This window comes from Equus caballus, chromosome 5 (assembly GCF_041296265.1).
Source record: "Equus caballus isolate H_3958 breed thoroughbred chromosome 5, TB-T2T, whole genome shotgun sequence".
NCBI lineage: Eukaryota > Metazoa > Chordata > Mammalia > Perissodactyla > Equidae > Equus > Equus caballus.
This window is the reverse complement of record NC_091688.1, coordinates 10,203,786-10,229,450: the sequence shown is the minus strand read 5'-3', so window position 1 is coordinate 10,229,450 and position 25,665 is coordinate 10,203,786. Positions and strand designations below refer to the sequence as shown.

At 35.1% G+C, this 25,665-nt stretch overlaps 1 protein-coding gene across 18 annotated transcripts in view; it reads right to left on the bottom strand.

The window, feature by feature from the left end:
- The window catches only part of RABGAP1L (RAB GTPase activating protein 1 like), a 674,786-nt gene that overhangs the window by 250,007 nt on the left and 399,114 nt on the right, over positions 1-25,665 (bottom strand). For all 18 annotated transcript variants that reach the window (XM_070266397.1, XM_070266404.1, XM_070266408.1 and 15 more), the window contains 2 exon segments: positions 14,396-14,521; positions 12,054-12,197 (listed from right to left, as the gene is read on the bottom strand). In XM_070266397.1, coding sequence (XP_070122498.1) covers positions 12,054-12,197; positions 14,396-14,521 — 270 coding nt within the window.

The following is a 25,665-nucleotide window of genomic DNA, read 5'->3' as shown; positions in this document are numbered from 1 at the left end:
GGGTAAAACATAATTTAGGTTTATCGGTAAATTTCAGATAAAATCTAAATTTATCTTTAATTACCAACAATAATATTAAATTGGCTCACATTTCTTAGAGAAAAATCCACAGGAAAAAAAATGTTAGCTGGCACAATTTTAAAAAGTCATTTTAAAGAGCGGTAGAAGGCCTCAGAAAATAAGACTGCACTATAAGGAAGGAGTTGGCCCTCTACCTGAGGAAACGCAGGTACTTATTAGCCATGGCTGTAGGTTCACCATAATCTTCTCTCCTGTCCTTCCCTACCTCCCAAAAAGGGATTCACGTAGGCTGCTCTGGGTCTCCACCATTCTCATACTCAGCCTGTTATACCTAGAGGAATGTTTTACTGTCACTAGAACAGTATGTGATGATAAATTATACTGAGGGTCTCAAAAATGGATGGGATTATTAAATGTTAAGAACTGGGTAAAATCCAATTGGACCATCAGATGAGCCAGGACAGAGTTTTTCCTCCTCTCTCATCCTCTTCCTGGGGCATAGCACATCTTTGCTTTTTCTTTTGGGACTGGGCACAAACTGACCCAGGATAACAGAAGGGGGTCTTTTGTAATACAAACCTAAAAAGAGAAATCAGGTAGGGATTCTTCATAACAAAGTCATGCCATCAGGTAGTCATCTTGGTAGAGGGAAATGTCTGACTGTCCTGTATAGAGTAGATCCTGAGGGTCAATGCAAGCTGCTTTCTTTCACTCTCTTTTTTAGCCTACTTGGATCAGAAACATTCTCCAGGGTAAAATCAGGTGAAACTAAATAACTGAAACCCAGGCCAAAAACCCTTTAAGAAGAAGACGAAAGACGATAGGGCAAAGGAATAAAAGCAGAAGGTATAAGATGGAGAGTCTGGAGAAATATGTAAAGAGAGAGGAAGCTTCACAGAGCGGTTGCTTGAAGCATGGGGGTGCTGAAAAGATGCAGGTGTTGCTCTTGAGGAGCAGGTGATACGGATAAAAGCACACAGAGGAACCCCACTCCAGCTGATTCCCCACTCAAGATGAATTCTGTGTGGATTACAACAGTCAACTTGAGCTTGGAGAAAAGAATTACTCTACACATCTTTCAAGACTCACTGGTTTAACTGATCAGCTAACAGTGAGACTTCTTTTTTCTTTCAGTATTGGACTGTATCATTATGCTCTTCTAATATTAAGAAAGAGACTCTCACAGAACAAGGAATATTTGTCAAATTTCAACGTGGTGCATTATCAGACATAAACAGGAAGCAACATAATGATTTTTGAAAAAAAATAAGATGTGGAACAAGAACTGGATCATATTTCTAGATAGGTAAATAGGCAAAGTAATATCTGTCTTCTAAAGGTGACCTGTTTTTTAGAAGCCTGAAAATTTCACGTATTTCAAGGTTAACTCATGGTATCTGAACATGTTCAGCACTATTAGCTTTGACCCATAGTCACTTATTTTAAACTGTTTACTTTTCAGGTTGAAAGCTTATTAATTATTAGATAAAATGTGCTTTGTATTTAATAGAAAAAAGAGCATTTAAATTAGAGGTTTTATCAGCACTGCTGGATATCTATCTTTCATCCTTTTACAAAGAGTCACATATTAATAATAATAAATGATCTTTTAAATACACTTAAAAGCAAAGAGAGATTATGAATACTAGGAATGCACTAATTTTTCTCTGTATTAAGTATTCTTTTTTTTTTTTTGAGGAAGATTAGCCCTGAGCTAACTGCTGCCAATCCTCCTCTTTTTGCTGAGGGAGACTGGCCCTAAGTTAACATCTGTGCCCATCTTCCTCTACTTTATACATGGGACGCCTACCACAGCATGGCTTGCCAAGTGATGCCATGTCCGCATCCGGGATCCGAACAGGCAAACCCCAGGCCGCCGGAGCAGAATGTGCACACTTAACCACTGCGCCACCGGGCTGGCCCTGTATTACGGATTCTTGTGGACAAAATGCCTATCTGTCAATTAGCATAAACGAGACGACTAGTCAGAAGCAGTATGTACCTACTTCTTTTGGATAATGGAGAACAACTAGACCAAGACCACTAAATGCCTTAAGTAAGAAACAATTACTAGACTGTGATGCAGTCCAAGCCGCAATCCAATAGGTCAATGAGCCATTGGAACATGCAAGAAATTGTTCTATTCAATTATGGAAATTATCCTGGTAATATTCCTCAGCAAAGAAGAGCAAAATGGGCTATATTACAAGGACACAGACAAGAAGCAAAATGTCAAGGGGACTTCTGAAAAACAAAAGCTTCTGAGAACCATCATAGGACAATCCAAAAAGCAGGAGACCAGAAGGTCCTATTATGCCTCTTTTTAACCAATGCAATCAGCAATTCTAGTACTGGTAGTGGATATTGTATGTCTTGAGATAATTAAGAGACCCTGGGCAAATGATGAAAAAGTCAAACCACTGTTTGATTAAAAATGCCAAACAATGGATGCTCATGGTAAAGTAGCTGAAAAGGGAAGCTAGAGAAGAATATCAGGAGCATCAGAAGCAGCCATTTAATGGTGGTATTCTGCTCGACCGTAGAAGGAACATTGGGGAAATGAGGTCAAGAGTCTTGGACTGAGAGACCTCAACTGATGCTGAGAGTTGATAAGACTCCAACCTTTAAACGAGAGTAGATAATGGGGGCTTCTTAAGAGAAGCAAAGACTATTGGTCTGTTTGCTATAGAGACAGAAAAGAACAATCATGCTACTGCTCGTGTGAATTAAAAAAACAAAAACAAAAAACTATTTGTAAGTTGGCGAACTTAGAAGGTAAGGAAGGTGAAAGGCAGCAGCATGTTCGCAGAAGGTAACAAGTGGGACAGGGTATGTAAAGCTTTTAGTACAGTCTGTGGCCCAAAAATACTCCCCAGAAAAGCCTGACAGTATCCTGTCCCAAATCTTTGAGACTTAAAAAGAGAAGTCTGAGAGTTTATCAGCAAAAATTGGATATGAATAAAACTGGATGGTGAAGGCAAGTACCTACTCTCTAAAACAAGGTCTCATTTTCAATCTACTTCCAAGAGATATTGTATTGTAGAGTTCCTTCTCTACTGAACAATCTAAACAATTTATACATTGTTGTTACAAATAAGTGCAGTGGAGGTCTTAATACAGTATTACTTAGAAGATGCTTTCATAATCCAATTTCAAGACAATGAGATGCATTCAAATACTTTATACAGTTTTGTAGATAATCATTAAAATAATTTGTATAGATCAAAATCACATGCTGCGTTTACTCAAAACCCTACCTGCAAAAATCATACCATGAAAGTGACTTGGAACATTGCTATCACTTCAACCCTGAGGACCATAATTTTTAAGATTATACTAAAACTGTGCTACTCCTCATTCTCATTAAATAAATATCTATGGCTGGATAATATATAGGTTGTTTTTGAGATGGATTAGAGTTTTATTTAATAAATATTATTTATCAAATGCCAAATTTCAAAGGAGGCAACATTAAGAATTTTAGTCAATGAGGTATATGCACACTAGAAATGTTTTGTTGTGCCAGATCCACCAGTGACCCTTCTCAGAAAATCTGCCTCCATGTACAGCTCTTGTTGAGTGGGCTGTAGGTCATGTGACTCATCCCAAGGCTACCCCTTACCACAGCATAGTGGACAAGAGATGGAAAGGTAACCTAAGGTGACCCATATCTCTAACCTATGACTATGTAGGCAAATTAAGTTATCCCTCAAGAATTTTGTTTAAAAGATATCTAAGAAGACTGCTAAGAGCTGTTGACACTAGAGTTGAAAGGTGATGGCAGACCTTTCTGAGATATTTTAGGCCCTGTGCAAAACAAAGCCAAAGAGAAGTAGGTCAGGAAAGAAGGGAGAACATCCAATTCATAGACAGAGATAGGGAGGAACAGATATGAGTGCCTGGAGTTTCTTTGGCACCTATCCTTTCTGAGGTCTACTTACTCATCATTTCCTGGATTCCCTCTATATTTATAATAAACCTCACTGTACTTGAGCTACTATGTCTGGGGTTCTGTTTCTTAAAATATCTTAACTACAACAAAAGGAATTCCTAAAGATATTAACTTATTTTTTCTCTTAAAACTCAAGAGCAAAGCTATTTTTCAGCCTGTATGATTTCATAAACACATTTAAATGAAGATAGTAAAAACAATTTTGTCTATTAAGTCTTCACTCCTATTTTCCTTCAACAGATACTTCTTGTGTGTCTACAAGTTGACTAGGCATACAGTAGTGTGCAAAAGAGACATGGCTTCTCTTTTCAGAAATTTAAAATGTAGTGGAAGAAACAGGCACTTCAAAAGTGATACACAGTAAATAATAACCACCAACTACAGGGTGCCATCAGAGAGAGTAAAAAGATGGACCTACTTAAGAATGGGTGATCAGGAAAAGTTCCTTAGAGGAAGTAACATTTAACCTTAGACCTGAAGGAGTTAGCTGGAAAGGATTACATTCTAGGCAGAAGGGAAAGAATATACAAGCGTTTTCAACTTGAACTGATCTTAAGTGTTCCTGAAACTAAAAGAAGGCCAATGCTGAAGTACAGTGAGTAAGAGAAAGACTGACCCTAGGATACCACTGGGGAGAAAGGAAGGGCAAGATCACAGGCCAAGTGAAACAACATGAGTTTTATTTAGTGGCTTTTTCAGCAGAGACGTGACATGATCTGATACATGTTTTATGAAAATCTTCTAGATGCTATGGAGAATAATGAGATAAAAGAGACAGGGGGTTAAGTGGAAAGACTAGTTAGGAGGTTACTGAATAGGATACGATACCGAGTTGGAGACAGAAAACAGGCTTCAAGACCTATTTTGGAAGTGGACTTGATAAACCAGTGAGCACAATATCTTTCAAATATGTTCAATTATGAATTGCCCAGAGATACACACATATGTAATAAAAACAAAGACATGAATGGGAATGATAAACATTGAATTCTGTATAATGCTTCCTCTGAGGGAAGCAAAGGAGGGTGTGGTCAGGAAGAGATAATAACATACAAAGCTAATTTCACTGCTATGGTTTTATTTCTCAACCAGAGAGGTAGATATGCAGGAGTTCACTGTATGTCTTAATGCTTTTTTGGTATGTTTTAAATATTTAATCATAAAAATAACAGAAGATATTTAGTTATTTTATTCAATCCATGTATATACAGTTTAACTGCTATGAGTTTTTCTGCAACAAAAAATACTACATATATATATATATATATATATATATATATATATATATATATAGCGTGTGTGTGTGTGTGTATAAAGTAATGTTAGTTATTCCAATTCATAATGAACTGAAATATTTTTATTGGAGAAAAATCTGTCACTCTATAACTTTAAGTCAGTAATCACTGCTCTGATTATGAGAACTAAACACGCAACAATTAAATACTGTGGGTTATTGAACCGGTTCAAAGTACATAAAGTCTTCATGAGTCTTCAAAGTAATGTGGGTCTGACTTTACTGAAACAAAATGCCACCCCTATTTTTGGCAGTGAACATGTACCTGTATTTTAAAGTACTATGTTTGACATGCTTATTCCCCCATTGATCATCTTTCATAATTATTCCATCTTCTACATTTCTTACTTAAAGGTAGCAATATTGACCTTACATGTTTCCAAGGGTACCAAAACCTGCTTCTAGAGCAAACATTGCAGAGAAATTATAAGCCAAGCACTGCCAGAAAAAAGTATGTAACAATAAGATTCCCCAGTCACTGCACAACGTCATCTGTCTCCAAGATGCCCCCTGAAGCACAGGAGCTGAACAAGCAGCCATCCTTCCCTCCCACCACATCAAATGAAAACATGTCATCAATAAAACCTACCCGACATGATCCGGCAGCACATCCTGTCCTTTCTCTCTAGCTTTGAAATCTGTCCAGAATTCAACAATTTCTCACCACCTCCACTGCCACTAATTTGGTCCAAGCAACACAGATTACTGCAATTGCCTCCTAACTGGTCTCCCACTTCTCCCTTTGAACGCTCCCACAGTCTTTTTTCAACAACACAACCTGAGCGATCAGGATAAAACATACATCAGAGCGCGCTACTCAAAACTCTCCAGTGGTTTCCCATCCCAGTCCAGTCAAACCCAAATTCTCTACAATGGTCAAAAGACACTATTAAGATCTGCCACGTCTCTCTTCATTCATCTGTCTCCATAGCTTAACACTCTCATATACTATATATTCTACTTAGCCATTTGTTTATTGTCTCTCTCTTTCACAAGGATAAAAACTTTATGAGGGCAAGAGTCTTAGCCGCTTTTTCTTTACTGTTGTATCCCCAAACTTCAATAGTGCCAAGCATTTAGTAGGAGTTCAATAAATGATTGTTGAATGAATGAATGAATGAATGAATGAATATTTCTCTAAAGGTCACAGGAAGCACAATGTTTCTGCCATTTTAATTTAAGGTTTCTGCCTCTTTCTGTAATGCCAAAATTAATGAAAACACAAGAAAGAGCTGTAAAACATTTGAAGTGAGGATCATAAATACCTTTGTAGGTGGGAAAGAAGTTAGGGTCCAGAAACAAGATTTGTTCTCTAGTCCTGAAGATTTCTACTGATAAGTAAAACTTAAAATAATCTATACTGTATTCATTGGTTAGTACAAGCACTTTTTTCCTACTCTTGTGGTCAATTATTACTCTAGAAGTTTTCAGAAAAATTTATATTTAGGTTCTTAATCTTCTTTATATCAGCCCATTCTAATATACTCTAAACTCAACATATTACTTGATAAAGGTGTTAGCTAATTCTACTGTAGCAATCATATTGCAATATATAAACGTATCCAACCAATATATTGTACACCTAAAACTTACACAGCATCATGTGTCAATTATATCTCAATAAAAAATTCAGCATATCACTGTTTGAGGGAGCAAAATGAGGGCAAAGAGTGAGAATACTACATAATGAATCTACTCTTCAGACAACAGCTTACTACTTTGAGAGGGGGATTATACTTGGTGGTATTTAATCACATGTTGTAGTACCGTCATTTTTTTAAATTATCCTAAGAAGAAAGGAGAGGCAGGAAATATACTTCTAATTTGAAGGGTCAATGATTTCCCTAAATTTCATGAAATATCAAGTTACTATATAAAGCTGAATATATTTGATACTCCACAAATTACACTATCTGGAAAGAGTCAACTTCAAACACCAGCTGTCAGTTATCTTGTCAAGACTAAAAAAAAATACTACTTTCCTTATGTTTTTTGAAAGACTGTGGAAGAAAAAAGCACTTTTGGAGAACTACTTGAACCACTAGTCAAAAGGAAACAAAATGAAATTTCCACTAAGATCAACAGTTAAAATTTTGGTTTTAGCAAAGAAGCATCTCAACTGAGGGGACATAAAGGTGGTTAGAAGGGTATTAAAGAACCAACAGCTAGTTAACACTCTCTTAAGAACCTCTGAGGGGCCAGCCCTGTGGCCGAGTGGTTAAGTTCACGCGCTCTGCTTCAGCAGCCCAGGGTTTCACCAGTTCGAATTCTGGGCGCGGACATGGCACCGCTCATCAAACCATGCTGAGGCAGCATCCCACACGTCAGAACTAGAAGGACCCACAACTAAAAAATACAAAACTATGTACCAAGGGGCTTTGGGAGAAAAAGGAAAAAAATAAAATCTTTAAAAAAAAAAAAAAAGAACCTCTGAGGTCAGCTAGTTAACCGAAAAAACTGAGAAGCAACTAAAAGGGCTATACAGGTAACTGGAGCAGAATGGAGGGTAATATTATTAACTGAATATTTATTATGTAGCAAGCACAGTGCTAAGCACTTTATATTCATAATCTCATTTAATCTTTAAAACAAACCTGGGGAATAGGCACTGTTAGCCTCATTTTACAGAGAAAGAAACTGAGACATACATAGGTAAAGTAACAAGATGGTATGGGAAGGGTTAAATAAAACGCCAACTATCTTAACTCCACTGGTAAACTGTCTCTATGTTGCTTCTTCTATAGCTGAATACATTGCTGAATTTTCCCCATCAGGGTAACTTCTCTCACATAAGCACAAAAGTGATTCAGCTGTTAGATCCAGTTCTTAGTCTCCATCTGCATACAACTTCAGAGACCAAGTGAATGATTTGAATCACCAGTGAGTTTCATTTTGTCCCATATTCACAAACTCTAATCTGATCCATGACCTGCCCTCTAAAAAAAACAAACCAAAACAAAACAAAAACTTGCCCATAATCACAGGGAAGACTTTTACTGAACAAAAACAACTTGAAAGGTAATGCTCAAAATACTTTGGAAAGCTGTTTGGTGGCATCTACTAAACCCTAGCATATGGATGCCCTAACCCAGCAATTCCAGTCCCAGATGTGCACCACAGAAGTGGACGTACATATTTATCAAAAGAAAAGTTCAAGAATGTTCACAGCAACACTATTCATAATAGCCCTAACCTGGAAACGACCCAAATGCTCATCAACAATAAAATGGACACACGGATAAATTGGAGTATATTCACACAATGGAACACATAAACCATGCCTAGATGCAACTATATAGATGAATCTCACAAATACAATGATGAATGAAAAGGCTAGACAAAAACGAGTTCATATTGTATGATTCCACTTTACAATTATTAATTATTCCAAGATTACTCTCCGGAGGGGTGGTGACTAGAGTGGCAGTGAAAAGGAGGAGGGGTTCTGAAATGCAGATAACATTCTGCTTTTGTTCACTTGGGTGCTTGTTACATCAGTATGTGCACTTTGTGAAAAATCTTCATGTTTTACACTAAGTTTTGCACATTTTCTTTCATTATGTAATTCTTCAATAAAAAGTTCTCTAAAAAGCAATGTTTTATTGTTGGTGGGTTAATAGCATAGTATTTCCACCATAATTGTTAGTACCTTTAGCCTTTTTCCTATCTCTCCACATAGATAGAGGCAGACAACAAAAAGGAAGGCTTTGTTCTTTTTGAAAAAAATAATTTTCATTTCAATTATTGGATAAATGACAATCTACAGAGAGTTTGATTCATCTCAATATGAGAAAATGTACTTTGAAATTCTAGTTTCAAATCCTGTTGCCATCCATCTTGACTAAATGAAGGAATTAACCGAAGTCACCATATACTCAGTTTTAATAAACATTTTAAATAAAACTATTAACAACCAGGAGTTTTTGATTCATACTGCATTGCCAAAGTCTACTAAAATTCTTCCGTTTTCTGCTACTAAATTAACTTCATATTCTTAACCTCAAGATGAATGAAGAAATCCTTAACAGCATATAGCTTAGGAAAATATGAAATGATGATATGCTTTCTAGGAGTGAAGCCTCAAGCTCAATGTTCCTCTTTCTCACTTTGTAATAGGATCTTTGAACAAAATACTCTGCAGTCCAAAATAATTTTTTTGGTCAGAATGATGAACTTTGAAAAATCAACACTTTTCCATCTGAGAATTTCCTAGCCTTCCATTTGTAACTAAACATTAATTTGTAACTTTCAGGATTTGAATTGTTTTCTTAAAAAAGAGAAAATATGACAAAAACAAACACCCACAGATGATTCTATTTAAGACTATGTTACCATTTCTTCTTTTAAAATATTTTATCACATATAAAAGACTGGTTTTGATATAAATATTTTATTAACTACAAGAAGGAAAGGGGCAAAGAGAAAACACAGACAGGCAGGAAATAAAAGTTTATCTAAAAATTTCCTTTGCAAAACAATCCTCTGACAAAGATGAGTTAGTGGAAAGAATGAATATCCTGAAGCACGCTACAATATTGTTCCCAATCAAGTTTATTTTGAAAGCTGCTTTACTCTGTTAAGGGAAGTTGTCATTTATTTCCCTAGTTACCATGATGCTGTGACTACAACCTACTCCATGTTTTGGAAGCTGTGCAACTTCCTCAAACAGCTACAAAGTACAGGTTTAAGGGAAGGGAAAGTAACATCCATGATGCTTTTATTAATTTTAATGAGCATTAAGATGTTTCGAATATTGTGATTATGAACTGCAGTTGACAAGTAATGAGAAGGCTTATAAATTAACGGTTCTTTTCCCTACCATAAATGTTGCTAATTTTCTTAGCAACTGACATTAGAAATTCAAGTATCTCTAAGATGAAATTTCCTGAGAAATTGTGAATCTGGGTTCCAGAAGACCCATGGACAGTGCTCCAATGTCAGGTACAGCACCATTCAGGTAGAGACTATTCTAGAAAGGCATCATTCCAGTGTGCTAAAGGTAACAGCCCTACTCTACCAGAAGTGACCAAGAAATCCAATTTAACTGGTATAATTAAGTATACTAATTTCACTCTCATTTCTATAATGAACACTATAGAACCAATCTCGTATGAAACTAGATAATCTCTTTCAGCAAAAAAACGTGAAGCAATGATAATGAAGATTTGCAAGCTCCTACTACAAATAAAGATAAAACTGTCAAAATGCCATACCCCTACTTTCCTATTTTTATAAATACGATGAAACACTAAACTTGGCTCATTATACAATGAATGAGAACTATGAATATTTATTTATCAAAACTAACTTTTAGTATTATCTTGTTATAAGATTAAAGAACTCAAAGATATAAATTTGGTTTTTACTTTCAAAGAGTATTGCACTAAATTAGAGGAGTCAGAACTGTTCACCACACCACTTTGGACAATCAGGCAAAGTAGAGTTTTTAGTACAAATGCCTAAATTTGCTTTGTGTATACTGTGATCATAGCATTTTGACTTTGAATAAGGTTTTAGCTTGTAATTCTGCATTCTTTCAGGGTAATTTTAGATAGGCATTTTAGAAACTAATTTGTAAGTAAAGCAAATAGGAGAATTGATGTGTTATCAATCAGGTTCTCTAGCTGTTATATATTCAGAATTTGGGAACTTATTCTGTGACCCTCAGCAAGTCACACAACACTTCTTTATCAAAATATGTTACAAATGTTTAAAAATCTTACATGCTTACAAGCTGCTCTGCAACCTTCAAATATTGTACAACTGCCGACTGGAACCTTTGAAGAACAAAACTCAGCTATGCTTGCATATAAAATAGTTATTGCTGTGGTAGCCTGAGAAATAATAGCTATGCTTTATACAGCTTATACATTGTATCTTTTAAAATCTCATCTCTATAATTAAATTTCTAGTTCCTAGTGTGATGAAAATGGTTAGTCTTTTAAGAGGAAACTTTGTGTAAAAAAAGTAACACAATAATACAAAACTCTCTAGATTATATTCAGCTTATACTTTTGATTACTAGCTTTTTAATTTAAGACAGCTATATTTTTACATACATTTATATCCCCAATAGAAAAAATTATTCTCATCCAGTAACTTTCCTATTACTGCTAAAGACTATCAAACATTTTGATGGGCAGTATATGACGTATGTTTGTGTAATATTGCTTATTCTTTAAAAGAATACAGTAAATGTAGCCATCTAAGGAACTAAAAACAATGAAAGAAACAAATATAGATACTAAGGAATTTTGCAAACTAATTTTTGAAATATTCCACTGTATAAAAATATAATATATGATATGGAAGCTTTAGTTTGTCACTTCTCTATCATCTGGTAGAAGTCTCAAACATCATATACAAAGAGATAGCTCATGAATTGAGGATTTAATTACTATAAAAATTTCATTTCACTTATATTCATTCTTGGAGTATAATTGCATTACCATTAAAAATACCTGATTCTAAATTCATTTATTTAACTTTAAAGGTCATTTATATTACTAGTACTTTATTACACAGATATAGGCTTATTAGGAATGTAATTATACAAACTTAATTACTTCATTTTTCTTTGTAGGAATTATATATGCCTTAATATTTTCACTTCTCACAAATAATAAAATTACAATTAAAATAGTCTTTACTTAAAATTCAAATAGAAATTTTGGTCAATATTTATGGTTTAATGTCACAGGAAAAAAGAAAATGAAGAAAACTGTAACCATTTTCAGTAGAAACTATCTTCTCTGCTGGTTAGGTGAGAAAAGGGAGTCACTCTACCTCGCAAAGCAGTAAGTCAATGATGTGGAAGACCATGCAGAGCGGGAACTTGGCAGTAAACAGAGTGAGAAACCACTGGGATGCATACATATGGGCTTCCAGGTTCAGATCACAGAAATGGCTGTGCAGGTCCGGTAACTGCTCCTAAAAGTCAAAGTGGAAAATTGAGAGGAAGGAACACTGAAGAATCTTTATTTCCTGCCACAACTGCGATTTATGACAAGATTTCTACAATCACTCTCAATTTATTATAGCATTTGTTGAATGATATATAACTACACAGAAGTGATGACAGGAGAGAAGAATTGGGGATACAACAGAGAATCAAGGAAAATAAAGACAGACTTGTTATGGACAAATAACAAAGATCATCCCTTCCTCACTTGACTGTTCTTGTTTTGTGGGAAATGTTTGCTCTGATAGAACACCTGTAGTCTAATGAAATCACAACTCAGGGTCAAGTCACAGCACTCCCCTTCACAGTTCAATTCCTAACTAGTCAGGAAAGAAACATACCATTTCTTTGGAGACCATTTAATATCTACATCATCTGGGTTCTATGATATCACTGTAGTAGATTTTGGGGGTACTTAGAAAAGCCCAAAACACAAACTTTAAAAAATCTGACACATTAAAAATAGCAAAGTACAGAAATTGTGCAAGTGTATAAAGTATGAAACTGGATGTTTTCTAAAAATGCCTTTATGCTAGCTTTATCTTTTTCCCCAAGATAAACAAGTAAATGCTTTTCAACAGTATGAAAGGCAAAGTAAAAATCATTAGCATAGCTCTTCCCATAACCGAAAGACAAAGGCAAAGATATGTAAAAAAACCCCACTTTAGTTTTGTTTTCATAAACAGACCAGAAAACCAAAAAATAAAAAATTCGCTTCTTACACAAGATGCTCTTTGAAAAGCACCCAAATGTGTCCATCAGGTACTTTAAAAGGGGTGTCCAAACGGTCATCCAGTTAACAGACAAAAAATGCCCACAGAAAAGTGTGTTTGGGTTCCTTCACAGTACCACAAACTTGTTATTCATTTATCATTTATTTGACTCTCAAAGCTCTTAAGAATACTGACCTCTGAAAAAATATAAACTTTTGTAAATAAAAGGTAAATGAAAGGTAAAAAAAATCAATAATCCCAAATATTTACTTGGAAGAATTAAATCTCTAAAAGGCGCCTACTGCTTTTCATGTCCATAGTAACCAGATTCTTCTACACAGTCTTTTTCCCCTCAATGCCCATCTGTCATTGCGCTTACAGTTCATTTGACACCCTTCCTCTCCTTTATTTCTTCTTCACATTTAAGGTCTTCTGCCCTCCTATATTCCCTTCTCCCAATAAAGCTATCCCTAACCTCACTGCAAACTGTCCATCTTCCACTCCCCTGTTCTAGTCTTTCAGTTTCCTATTGGTTTCACTTCCCTCTTTTAGAAACCTATCTAAAGATATCTCCTGACAGATCACATCAATGAGCTCCCACCAGTATCTTCTGTCACTTCCTACTAACCGTCCTCCCCAATCACTTTAGTTTTCCCCATTATGGAATCAATCCATTTATGCATTTCCTTCACATTTCTCTTGGATTCCCAATAGTTCATATTGGGAGAAAGCCACATACAGATGCTGCATAGACCCATTATAAATTTAAGATTTCCAACCTCAGGTGGAATTTCAAAGCTCCTCAGTAATTCCTTTTATCAGCATTGGTCAATAATTTTGCCCTTACTCAAAATTCTTTTTATTATGTACGTTTGACATATATACATAAAAGAATGTTTCTCATATATATAAATTTACACATTTATATATTATGAAATTTTTACATTGTGAAAAAGTTACAACATTGTTAGAGATCAGGAAATTATATGGGGGAAATTTTTATGTCTCTACATTACAATATTTTAGGTGTTTCTTCTTCTCTTATCAATATCTTCTTGTCTCTTCAACGCGTTCTCTACATGTGGACCTAAATATGGTACTGGTGCTAATTAATGTAGAGAAAGCTCTTAAGTATTTCCATTTTTATTCTGTAAATATCTTCACTTCTTTATAAATAATACTAGGCAATCTCTTCATTGACAACTTACTATGTTCGCACTTCAAAGTACTAAAGTTGAATATTTAAAATGGAAGACTATTCTAAAAATGGCCAATGATTGAACAAATATTTTATGATATTAAGCCCACTGTATTCATTGGTCAGAAACCAAATCCATCTACATTTTCTGTAGAATTTCATTAAACTTTCATAAATCATTATTGTTCATCAATTTTATGAAGACTTTTTCTATAACAACAAACTCGAGTGATAAAATTTCCTAATTTTTACTTACCTGCATTAGTCTCTCCAACTGATAGAATTTGCAATGAAGATCTTCAAAGTTGTTTTTGTAGAGATCTCGTAAACCATAGTCATACATGATTTTCACCAAAACACAGAATGCTTGTTCTTCTGGCATCTACAGGAGAACATATACATATAGAACATGACTGAGTGGCATTTGGCCAGAATGTCCAAAAAGTTCCTTCATGTTATGAGTCCTCTGCATTAATGGTTAAAGGCCTCTAGTGAATGAAGTTATTCAGAGCCAGCCTTCTTCAGAGACACAGGTAAAATCTGGGTTCAAAGCTTCCAGCTTCCTCCCTGGAGGTGAGTTTCTCTCTCGTGAATTTTAATCATCCTGTCATTCACTTATTAAGCCATCTTAAAAATAGGTAGTAAAGTCACGTGATTCAAAAATCAAAACAATTTTCCTCAAAAAGTAAAAGTATATAAAGGTAAAAGTCTCACCCCTCTCTATCCCCCTGTACACTAATCCCTGCACCTGCCTCCCCCCACCTCTTTGGCATAACCTCATGACTACTCCTAATAATTTCTCACGTATCCTGCCAGCGTTTATGCAAATAAAAAGCTACATTTATTTTATTTTTTCCCTTTCCTACATAAAAGATAGCATTCTATATACACTGTGATGCATCTTGTTTTTATCCCCCCAATAATATTCCCAAAAGAGGGATTCCTGGGTCAAAGGATTAATGCATTTTTAATCTTGATAGATTGTGCAATACTGTCCTCCCAGGGTCTTCTTGATGTTGCTATTTTTCTTTCTATAAAAAAGTTTCAGGAAAGAATTTATGAGCTCTGTCATTATGATTTAAATAACTAATAAAATCTAATATACCTTATACCCTCCCAGAGGTATTTTTATCTGAACAGAGAATGAAGTCTGAAATCAAAGAACAAATCTCTAAATTGTGGTATCAACAAGCTGAAAGAACTTAGAGAGGGATCTATCCAATATTCTAGAAATTACACCAAGCAAACAGAATAAAGAGTTGTTCTCACTCAATCCTAGGATGTAACTATTATGTGAACATCCACTTTAAATGTCACTTCTTTGAAAGTCTGACCTTGGCTGATGACTGTATTTGACTCCTTTGTTAGACTAACTTCCTGCCCGAATAACTGAATTAAGCAGAGATGTATTCACCCACTTAGAAATGTAACTGTTTATTTAAGTTCCTATACAAATTGGCCACTTACATTTTTTACCTATAAACAATGAAATACGTAAATTAGTTAAATAAAATCACCAAAAGTTAAATAAGTACATTTAGCTGTTGTCATTTTGATTCTCTAAATATTTGCTTATTTCTTTTTTATCTATAAGTTGTCTGGGGCTTGGGCTTTGACCCCAGCTGTTCAAGTCAGCAAACATTTTTCAGCTTATATTTAGGTAGTTAGAATATAAGTACACTGTATTCTTTACTCTTTTAGCAGTTCTGTCATTGAAGCCTCAAGGGACACTAACTTGCACATACATGGTCTACAATACTTCTCTTACCACCCAGTTCTCAGTCTCTTCATCTTCCTCTCAGATCTCTACTAAAATGGCTATACAAAAAAGCCACATGCAAGATAACTGTAGTCAGCCCTGGAGAAACTAACTCATTTGAATTCTCCCTCTTTCTAAGTGAATGATGATTAGTTGAGTATTTTAAAATCTGATATCTTATAAAGGGGAAAAACTTTGATTTCTCTGAAAGTGGTAAAACCATTAAAGCAAATAAAAGGTTTAAATGCCTATCAGCATTCATACATGCAGTCACTGAACATGTGAGATGCATGCACTGTGCTGGCTGGGACAGAGGTACAGGTATAATGCCTTCCCAAGGGACAAGTGAACAGGCAACTCTGCTTGAGTTTCACATGGACACAGAAGGCCTAGGATAGGGGAGGCTGGGTGTGTGGACCAAGAGTGAGATCACTACAGCTAGACTGCAAGTAGAGAAATGACTGGATATGGGCCAGATCAGGACAGATTATTCAGGAAAATTACAAATGGACATAAATTTCTGCTTTGCTTTTAGGTATGGAACTTAAATTCTCTCTTTTTCCCATTCCTCTCTCCCCCTCTTTCCCCGCCCCTTGTCTGTCTCTCTCTCATACATATATAAACAATATATTATTTAATAAACGTTCTTCAAAAACAAAAGCATTTGGCAGTTTGAACTTGATCCTTAAAAACTAAAAGTGGCAATTCCAGCCTATAACCTTTTTTTTTTTTTAATATACCTACATTTTGGGGAGGGAGGTAGTCTTAGAGTTACTATCCTCTATGTCAAGCTTCAGCAATACAGCCAAGTTTTTGATTTTCAGTTAGTTAATGCGCCACATGAAAAAAATGGACTAAACCTATAACATACCAATCCAGCTGGGGTAGAATCAATATTGACTATCAAGACTAAGGTCAGATGTAATAAGCTCTCATGGGATCTCAGATACTATCTCATCATAAAACTGACCAAAAAGCGAACTCCTGTGAAGACAGAAAAAGGTTGCTAACAAAACAAGTGAGAAAGTAATGGGAAATATGTATAATCCTTTGGAAGGTGGAAATGCAACCTTCTCTTTCTAGTTTAAAGACTATAAGGCATCTATTTAGCATGTCTAATTAAGCTTCCGTTGGTATTTCTCTTTCTTCAATTAATGCATTCACTCTCAGTAGCAGCAACCAGGATAGGCACACAAAATTTAACAAATATGTCAAAGGTTTAGAAAATGAAAACAAAAATCTAAAAATGTATAAGATACGGCTAAACAACATATACTTATATTTACACTGCAGAGGAAAAAGGAAGTTCACATAGTGACTTATAATGGCATTTTGCTTTTGAGGGCTAAGACAATGCCTGTTTAAGGAAGATATTATACCTCAGTTAAGTGTCAATAATAATAAGTGAAGTCTTACCCTAGATTGGTGGTATTATAAAACATAAAAGATATGAAAAAACATATTTTGCAAAATTGTAAACAAGAGTCACTTTCTGGTGGCCACTAATGACTTCAATGATGGCAGAAAAATTTACTGACAATAATAAATTATTAGCTTTGTCAATGCAAATAAATATAATAATAATAATTCCAATAACAAGTGGGATAATAGAAGCCTTGCTGTAGCATTAGCAGCATTTGGCCTTTACCATAACACATGAAATACTAGAAAATAAACAGACTGAAGTTGAGAAGTGACGTGCAGACAGAATCTGTATTTCCATCATACAGATAGAACAGACATAAACAGACTCAAGAGCATAAATAACAGTAAAATGCGGCAAAATAATAGTGATTAATTTTCAGTATTTACTACTTTTTGTTTTTAATATAGATTATTTACTTGTAAGTTTATATCATTTTTTTTCCAGCTTTATTGAGACATAACTGACACACAACATTGTGCAAGTTTAAGGTGTACAAAGTGATGATTTGATATATACTGCAAAATGATTACCCACAATAGGTTAGTTAACAGATCCATCACCTCACACAGTTACAAGTTTTGTTTTTTTGTGGTGAAAACTTTTAAGATCTACTCCTTGGCAGTTTTCAAATATACAATACAGTATTGTTAACTATAGTGACCATGCCATACACCACATCCCCAGAACTTATTAATCTTATAACTAGAAGTTTGTGCCTTTTCACCATACTCATCCATTTCCCCAACCTCCTACCCCTGGCAATCACCAATCTACTCTGTTTTTATGACTTTAGATTTTTTAAATTCTACATATAAGTGAAATCATACAGTATTTGTCTTTCTCTGTCTGACTTACATCACTTAGCATATTTCGCATAAAGCATACCACTGTTTCACTTAGCCCTCAAGGTTCATCCATGTTGTCACAAATTTCCTTTTTTATGGCTGAATAATATTCCATTGCATGTATATACCACATTTTCTCTATCCATTCATCCCTTGATAGACAACTAGGTTGTTTCCACGTCTTGGCTATTGTAAATAATGTTGCAACAAACATGGGGGTGCACAGATGTTTTTGAGTTAGTGTCTTCATTTCCTCAGGATAAATACCCAGAAGTGAAGTTGCTGGATCATATGGTAGTTCCATTTTTTGAGGAACCTCCATACTGTTTTCCATAGTGGCTGCACCAATTTGTATTCCCACCAACAGTGCATAAGGCTTCCCTCTTCACCATAATCTCATCAACACTTATCTCTTGTATTTTTTGATAACAGACATTCTAACAGTTGTGAGGTGATATCTCATTGTGGTTTTGATTTGTATTTCCCTGATAATTAGTGATGTTGAGCATCTTTTCATGTACCTGTTGGCCATCTGTATGTCTGGAGGAAAAGTTTTCAATCTTTCACCATTGAGTATGAGGTTAGCCATTGGCTTGTCATACATGGCCTTTATTATGCTGAGGTGCATTCCTTCTATACCCAATTTGTTTAGAATTTTTATCACGAATGGATGTTGAATTTTGTCCAATACTTTTCTGCATCTATTGAGATGATCACATAATTTTTATCTTTTATTCTATTAATGTAATGTGTCACATTTATGATTTGCATATATTCAACCATCCTGGCATCCCAGGGATCAATCACCCTTGATCATTGTCTACGATCCTTTTAATGTACTGTTCAATTCAGTTTGCTAGTATTTTATGGAGCATATTTGCTCTATATTCATCAAGGGTTTGGCTTGTGGTTTTCTTTTCTTGTAATGTCCTCATCTTGTTTTGGTATCAGGGTAATGCTTGCCTTGTAAAATGAGTTTGGGAGTTCTCCCTCCTCTTCAATTTTTTGGAAGAGTTTGAGAAGGATTGGTATTGACTCACCGTGAAAAATTTGGTAGAATGCACCAGTGAAACCATCTGGTCCTGGGCTTTTATTTGTTGTGGGGGTGGGGGGAGCTGATTACTAATTCAATCTTCTTACTTGTTATTAGTCTATTCAGATTTTCTATTTCTTCAGTCTTGTATGTTTCCAGGAATTTATTCATTTCTTCTAGGTTGTCCAATTTGTTGGTGTATAATTGTTCATAGTAGTCTCTTACGATCCTTCATATTTCAGTGGTATCAGTTGTAATGTCTTCTCTCTAATTTATAATTCTGATTTCTCTCCCTTTTTCCTTAGTCTAGCTAAAGGTATGTAATTTTGTTCATCTTTTCAAAGAACCAACTCTTACTTTTGTTAATCTTTTCTATTGTTTTTCTATTCTCTATTTCATTTATTTCTCTTCTAGTGTTTATTATTTCCTTCATTCTGCTAACTTTTGGGCTTAGTTTTTTCTACTTTTTCTTCTTCCTTGAGGTGTAAAGTTAGGCTGTTTGAGGGGTTTCTCTTTTCCTGATGTACGCATTTATAACTATAAACTTCCCTCTTAGAACTACTTTTGCTGTATCCTTTAAGTTTTCGTATGTCATGTTTCCATTTTCATTTGTCTCAAGATATTTTTTTATTTCCCTTACAATTTCTTCTTTCATCCATTGTATTTTCAGGAGTGTGTTGTTTAATTTCTAAATATTTTTGAATTTTCCAGCTTTCCTCCTGTTAGTGATTTCTAGTTTCATATCATTGTGGTTGTAAAAGATACTTGATAAATTTCTATCTTCTTGAATTTGCTGAGACTTTTTTGTGGCCTGATATATGGTCTATCCTAGAAAATGTTCCTTGTGCTCTTGAGAAGAATGTGTATCCTGGTGCTATTGAATAGAATGTTCTGTATATGTCTGTTAGGTCCATTTGGTCTATAGTGCTGTTCACATCTGCTGTTTCTTTGTTGATTCTCTGCCTGGATGATCTATCCATTGTTGACAGTGGGGTATTAAAGTCCCCAAATATTACTGTATTGCTGTTTATTTCTCCTTTTAGTTCTCTTTGTATTTGCTTTACATATTTAAGTGCTCTGATGTTGGGTGCATACATATTTATAATTGTTGTCTTCTTGATGATTTGACCCTTTTATCATTATATGACTTTCTTTGACTCCTCTGACCATTTTTAGCTTAACTTTTAACTTAAAGTCTATTTTTTCTGATATAAGTATAGCTACCTCTACTTTCTTTGGGTTACCATTTGCTTGAATTGTCTTTTTCTATCCCTTCATTCTTAATCTGTTTGTGTCCTTAAAGCTAACATAAGTCTGTTTAGGCAGATATTATTTGATCTTGTTTTTTTCCAGTCAGCCATGCTATGTCTTTTGATTGGAGAATTGATCCATTTACGTTTAAAGTAACTAACTTAACCACTCGGCTACGGAGTCGGCCCCCACTTTAGCATTTCTGAAGGGCAAGTATAGTGATAATGAACTCCCTCAGCTTTTCTTTGTTTGGGAAAGTCTTTATCTCTACTTCAATTTTTTTTTTATTGAATATACTTGACATATAACATTATGGTGTACAAAGTGTTACTTTGACATATTTATTCATTGTAATATGATTGCCTTTGCAGCTATTTTATCAGATTACATAATTATAGTAAAATATTGTTGTCTATATTCATTATACTGTGCATTAGATCAGTATGGCTTATTTACTACTTTTTTGTACCCTTAAACAATGCCAATCTTATCTCCCCACCCCCTATCGCTTGGTATTCACCATTTTATGCTTTGCTTTTTACAAGTTCAAATTTTTTTTCTTCTTAGATCCCACATATAAGTGATATCATACAGTACTTGTCTTTCTCTGTCTGACTTATCTCACTTAGCATAATGTGCTCAGAGTCCATCCATGTTGTTGCAAATGACAGGATATACTCCTTTTTCATGGCTGAATAATATTCCATTATGTATTATACCACATCTTTTCTATCCATTCATCTGTTGATGGGCATTTAGCTTGTTTCCATATCTTCACTAGTATGAATAATGCTGCAATAAACGTGGGAGTGCATATATATCTTTGAAGCACTGTTTTCATTTCCTTTGGGTACAAAGGGTACAAACTGCTGGATTGTAGAGTTAATTTTTTGAGGAAACTGTATTGTTTTCCATAGTGGTTGGACCAATTTACAATCCCATAAACAGTGCAGGAGGGTTCTCTTTTCATCACATGCTCACCAGCCCCTGTTGTCTCCTGTCTTCTTGATGACAGTCATTCTAATGGGTATGAAGTGATATCTCATTGTGGTTTTGATTTGCATTTTCCTGATAATTTGTGACGTCAAGCATCTTTTCATGCGCCTGTTGGCCATTTTGATGTCCTCTTTGAAAAAAGTCTTCTTAGTTCTGCACTTTTTTAGGATTGGCACCTGAGCTAACCACTGTTGCCAATCTTCTTTTTTTTTTTTCTGCTTTTTCCCCAAATCCCCCCAGTACATAGTTGTATATTTTAGTTGTAGGTCCTTCTAGCTGTGGCATGTGGGGCGCCGCCTCAGTATGGCCTAATGAGTGATGTCTTGACCACGCCTAGGATCCGAACTGGCGAAACCCTGGGCTGCCAAAGCAGAGTGTGCAAACTTAACCACTCAGTCACAGGGCCAGCCCCAGTTCTGCACATGTTTAAATCAGATTTTTTTTCTGCTTTATCTCCCCAAATCCCCCCTGGTACATAGTTGTATATCTTAGTTGCAGGTCCTTCTAGTTGTGGCATATGGGACACTGCCTCAACGTGGCCTGACGAGCAGTGCCATGTCCACGCCCAGGATCCAAACCCTGGGCTGCCGCAGCAGAGCACACGAACCAAACCACTCGGCCATGGGGCTGGCCCCTTAAATCAGATTTTTTTGTTATTAAGTTATATGAGTTCTTTATATATTTTGGATATTAACTTCTTATCTGATGTATGGTTTGCAAGAATTTTCTCCTTTTGGGTAGGTTGTCTTTTCATTTTGTTGATTGTTTCTTTTGCTACGTAGACACTTTTTAGTTTTATGTAGTCCCATTTGTTAATTTTTGCTTTCATTGTTTGTGCATTTGGCATCATGTCCCAAAAACCATTGCCAAGACCAATATCAAGGAGCTGCTTCCTTGTCTTTTCTTTTAGGAGTTTATAGTATCTGGCCTTACGTTTAAACCTTTGATCCATGTTGAGTTAATTCTTTTGAGTCGCGTGAGATAGCAGTCTGATTTCGTTGTTCTGCATGTTTCTCCAGTTTCCCTAGCACCATTTGTTGAAGAGACTATCCTTTCCCCATTGGTTGTTCTTGGCTCCTTTGCTGAATATTAGTTGACCATATCTACTGAGATTTAATTCTGGGCTCTCTATTCTGTTCCATTCGTCTAAGTGTCTGCTTTTGTGCCAGTATCATACTGTTTTAATTAGTATGTAGTATGGTGTGAAATCAGAAAGTATGTTACCTCTGGTTTTGTTCTTTTTTCTCAGGATTGGTTTGGCTACTCAGGGTCTTTTGTGGTTCCACACAAATTTTAGTATTGCTTCTTCTATTTCTGTGAAGTTTGCTTTTGGCATTTTTATGGGGTTGCAGTAAATTTTGTAGATAGCTTTGGGTAATATGGACATTTTAACAATATTAATTCTTCTGATCCATGAACACAGGATGTCTTTCCATTTGTTTGTGTCTTCTTCAACTTTTTTCAGCAAAGACATAGTTTTCATTGTAAAATTGTTTTACCTCCTTGGTTAATTTATTCCTAAGTATTTCCCTGGTTTTAATGCTATTATGAATGAGATAGTTTTGTTTATTTCTTTTTCAGATGTTTCATCATTTGTCTAAAAGAAAACAACCAACTTCTGTATGTTGATTTTCTATCCTGCAACTTTACTGAAATTATTGATTAGTTCCAACAATTTTTTGGTTGACTCTTTGGAATTTTCTATGTATAAAATCATATCATCAACAAATAGTGACAGTTTTACTTCTTTCTTTCCAGTTTGGATGCATTTTATTTCTTTGTCTTGCCTAACTGCTCTAGCTAAGACTGCCAGCACTATATTGAATAGGAGTGGTGAGAGTGGGCATCCTTGTCTTGTTCCTGATCTTAGAGGAAAAGCTTTCAATTTTTCTTTTTTGAGTATAATGTTACCTGTGGGTTTGTCATGTATGGCCTTTATTATGTGGAGGTATATTCCACCTATACCCAATCTATGAATGGTTTTTATCTTGAAAGGATATTTTATTTTGTGAAATGCTTTTTCTGAATCTACTGAAAGGATCACGTAATTTTTACCTTTCATTTTACTAATGTGATGTATTATGTTTACTGACTTCTGTATGTTGAACCATCCTTGTGTCCCTGCAATAAAACCCACTTGGGCATAATGTATAATCCTTTTAATGTGTTCTCTTGAATTTGGTTTGCCAATATTTTGTTGAGACTTTTTGTATCCAATATTCATCAGGGACAGTGGTCTTTAGTTTTCTTTTCTTGTGGTTTCGTTATTGGTTTTGCTATCAAGGTAGTGCTGGCCTTGTGGAATGAGTTTAGAAGTGTTGTCACTTCCGTGATATTTTGCAAGAGTTTGAGGAGGAGTGGCATTAATTCTTCTTTAAATATTTGGTAGGATTCACCAGTGGAGCTGTGTGCTCCTGAAGTTTTCTGTGTTGGGAGGTCTTTGATTACTGATTCAATCTCTTTATCTGTTATTAGCCTGTTCAGATTTTGGATTACTTCCTCACTCAGTCTTGATAGGCTGTGTGTTTCTAGAACTGTATCTGTTTTTACTACAGTCTGCAATTTGTTAAAATATAATTGTTCACAGTAGTGTCTTATGATCCTGTGAATTTCTGTAGTATCAGTTGTAATGTCTCCTCTTTCATTTCTAATTTTCTTTATTGAGGTCTTCTCTCTTTTTTTTCTGAGTTGGTCTAGCTAAGGGTTTGTCAATTTTATGTATTTGAAGAACCAGATCTTACTTTTGTTAATCCTTTATACTGTTTTTCTTGTCTGTATTTCATTTCTCTCCATTCTGATCTTTATTATTTCCTTCCTTCTGCTAAGTATGGGCCTAATTTATCCTTCTTTTTCTAGTTCTTAGAGGTGTAAAGTTAGGTTGTTTATTTGAGATCTTTTTAATTACTTAGTATAGGCATCTTTTTGCTATAAAGTGTCCTCTTAGACCTGCTTTTGCTGCATCCTACAAGATTTAATATGTTGTATTTTTATTTTCATTTGTTTCAAGATAGCTTTTTATTTCCCTTTTGATTTCCTCTTTGACCTATTAGTTGTTAAGAAGTGAGTAGTTTAGATACCACATATTTGTAGATCTTCTCACTTTCCTCTTGTTGATTTCTAGTTTCACACCATTGTGGTCAGAAAAGATAACTTAAACAATTTCAGTCTTCTTAAATATGCTAAGATTTCTCTTGTGTCCTATCATATGATCTACCCTGGTGAGTGTTCCATGTGCACTTGAAAATAACGCATATGCTGCTGCTGTTGGATGAAATGTTCTGCGTATGTCCATTAAGTCCATTTGTTCTCAGGTATGATTCCATTCAATGTCTCCTTGTTGTTTTTCTCTCTGGATGATCTATCCATTGCTGATAGTGGGGTACTGAAGTTTCCTACTATTCTTGTATTGTTGTCTATTTCTCCCTTAAGATCTGTTAGTATTTGCTTACCATATTTCAGTGCTCAGGTGTTGGGAGTGCACATACATATAGGATTGTTATGTTTTCCTGATGTATTGATCCCTTAATCATTACATAATGACTTTCTTTGCCTCTGGTTACCATTTTTGTCCTGAAGTCTATTTTGTCTGACCTAAGTAGGGTTATACCCCCTTCTTTTGGTAACTATTTGCTTGGAATATCATGTCCCACCCCTTCACTTTGAACCTATGTGTGTCTTTAGAGCTGAAATGAGTCTCTTGAAAGCTGCATATAGTTGGGTCTTGTTTTTTAATCCATCCAGCTACTCTGTGTCTTTTGATTGGTGAGTTTAATCCATTTACACTTAGGGTGATTACTGATATATAAGACCTCTCTATTGCCATTTTATCTCTTGTTTTCTGGTTGTTTTAAATCTCCATTGTTTCTTTTTCCTTGTGTTTCTGTCTACCATTTTAAGTTGGTGGTTTTCCATGGTGATTTGCTCAGCTTCCTCTTTTTTTGTTTTGTGTCTCTGCTCTAGATTTTAGTTTTGTGGTTACCATGAGGTTTGCATAAAATGTCTCATAGATAAAAGAGCCCCTTTTTTGCTGAGAGTTACTTATCTTCATTTGCCTATACAGGTTCCATCCTTTTACTCCTCCTCTTTTATAGTTTTGCTATCACAAATTCTCTCTTTTTATGCTGTGAATTTATTAGCAAATTGTAGTAGCTATAGTCATTTTTAATGCTTTTTTCCCTTTAATCTTTTTGCTATAATTGTTTAATACTCTATTTTA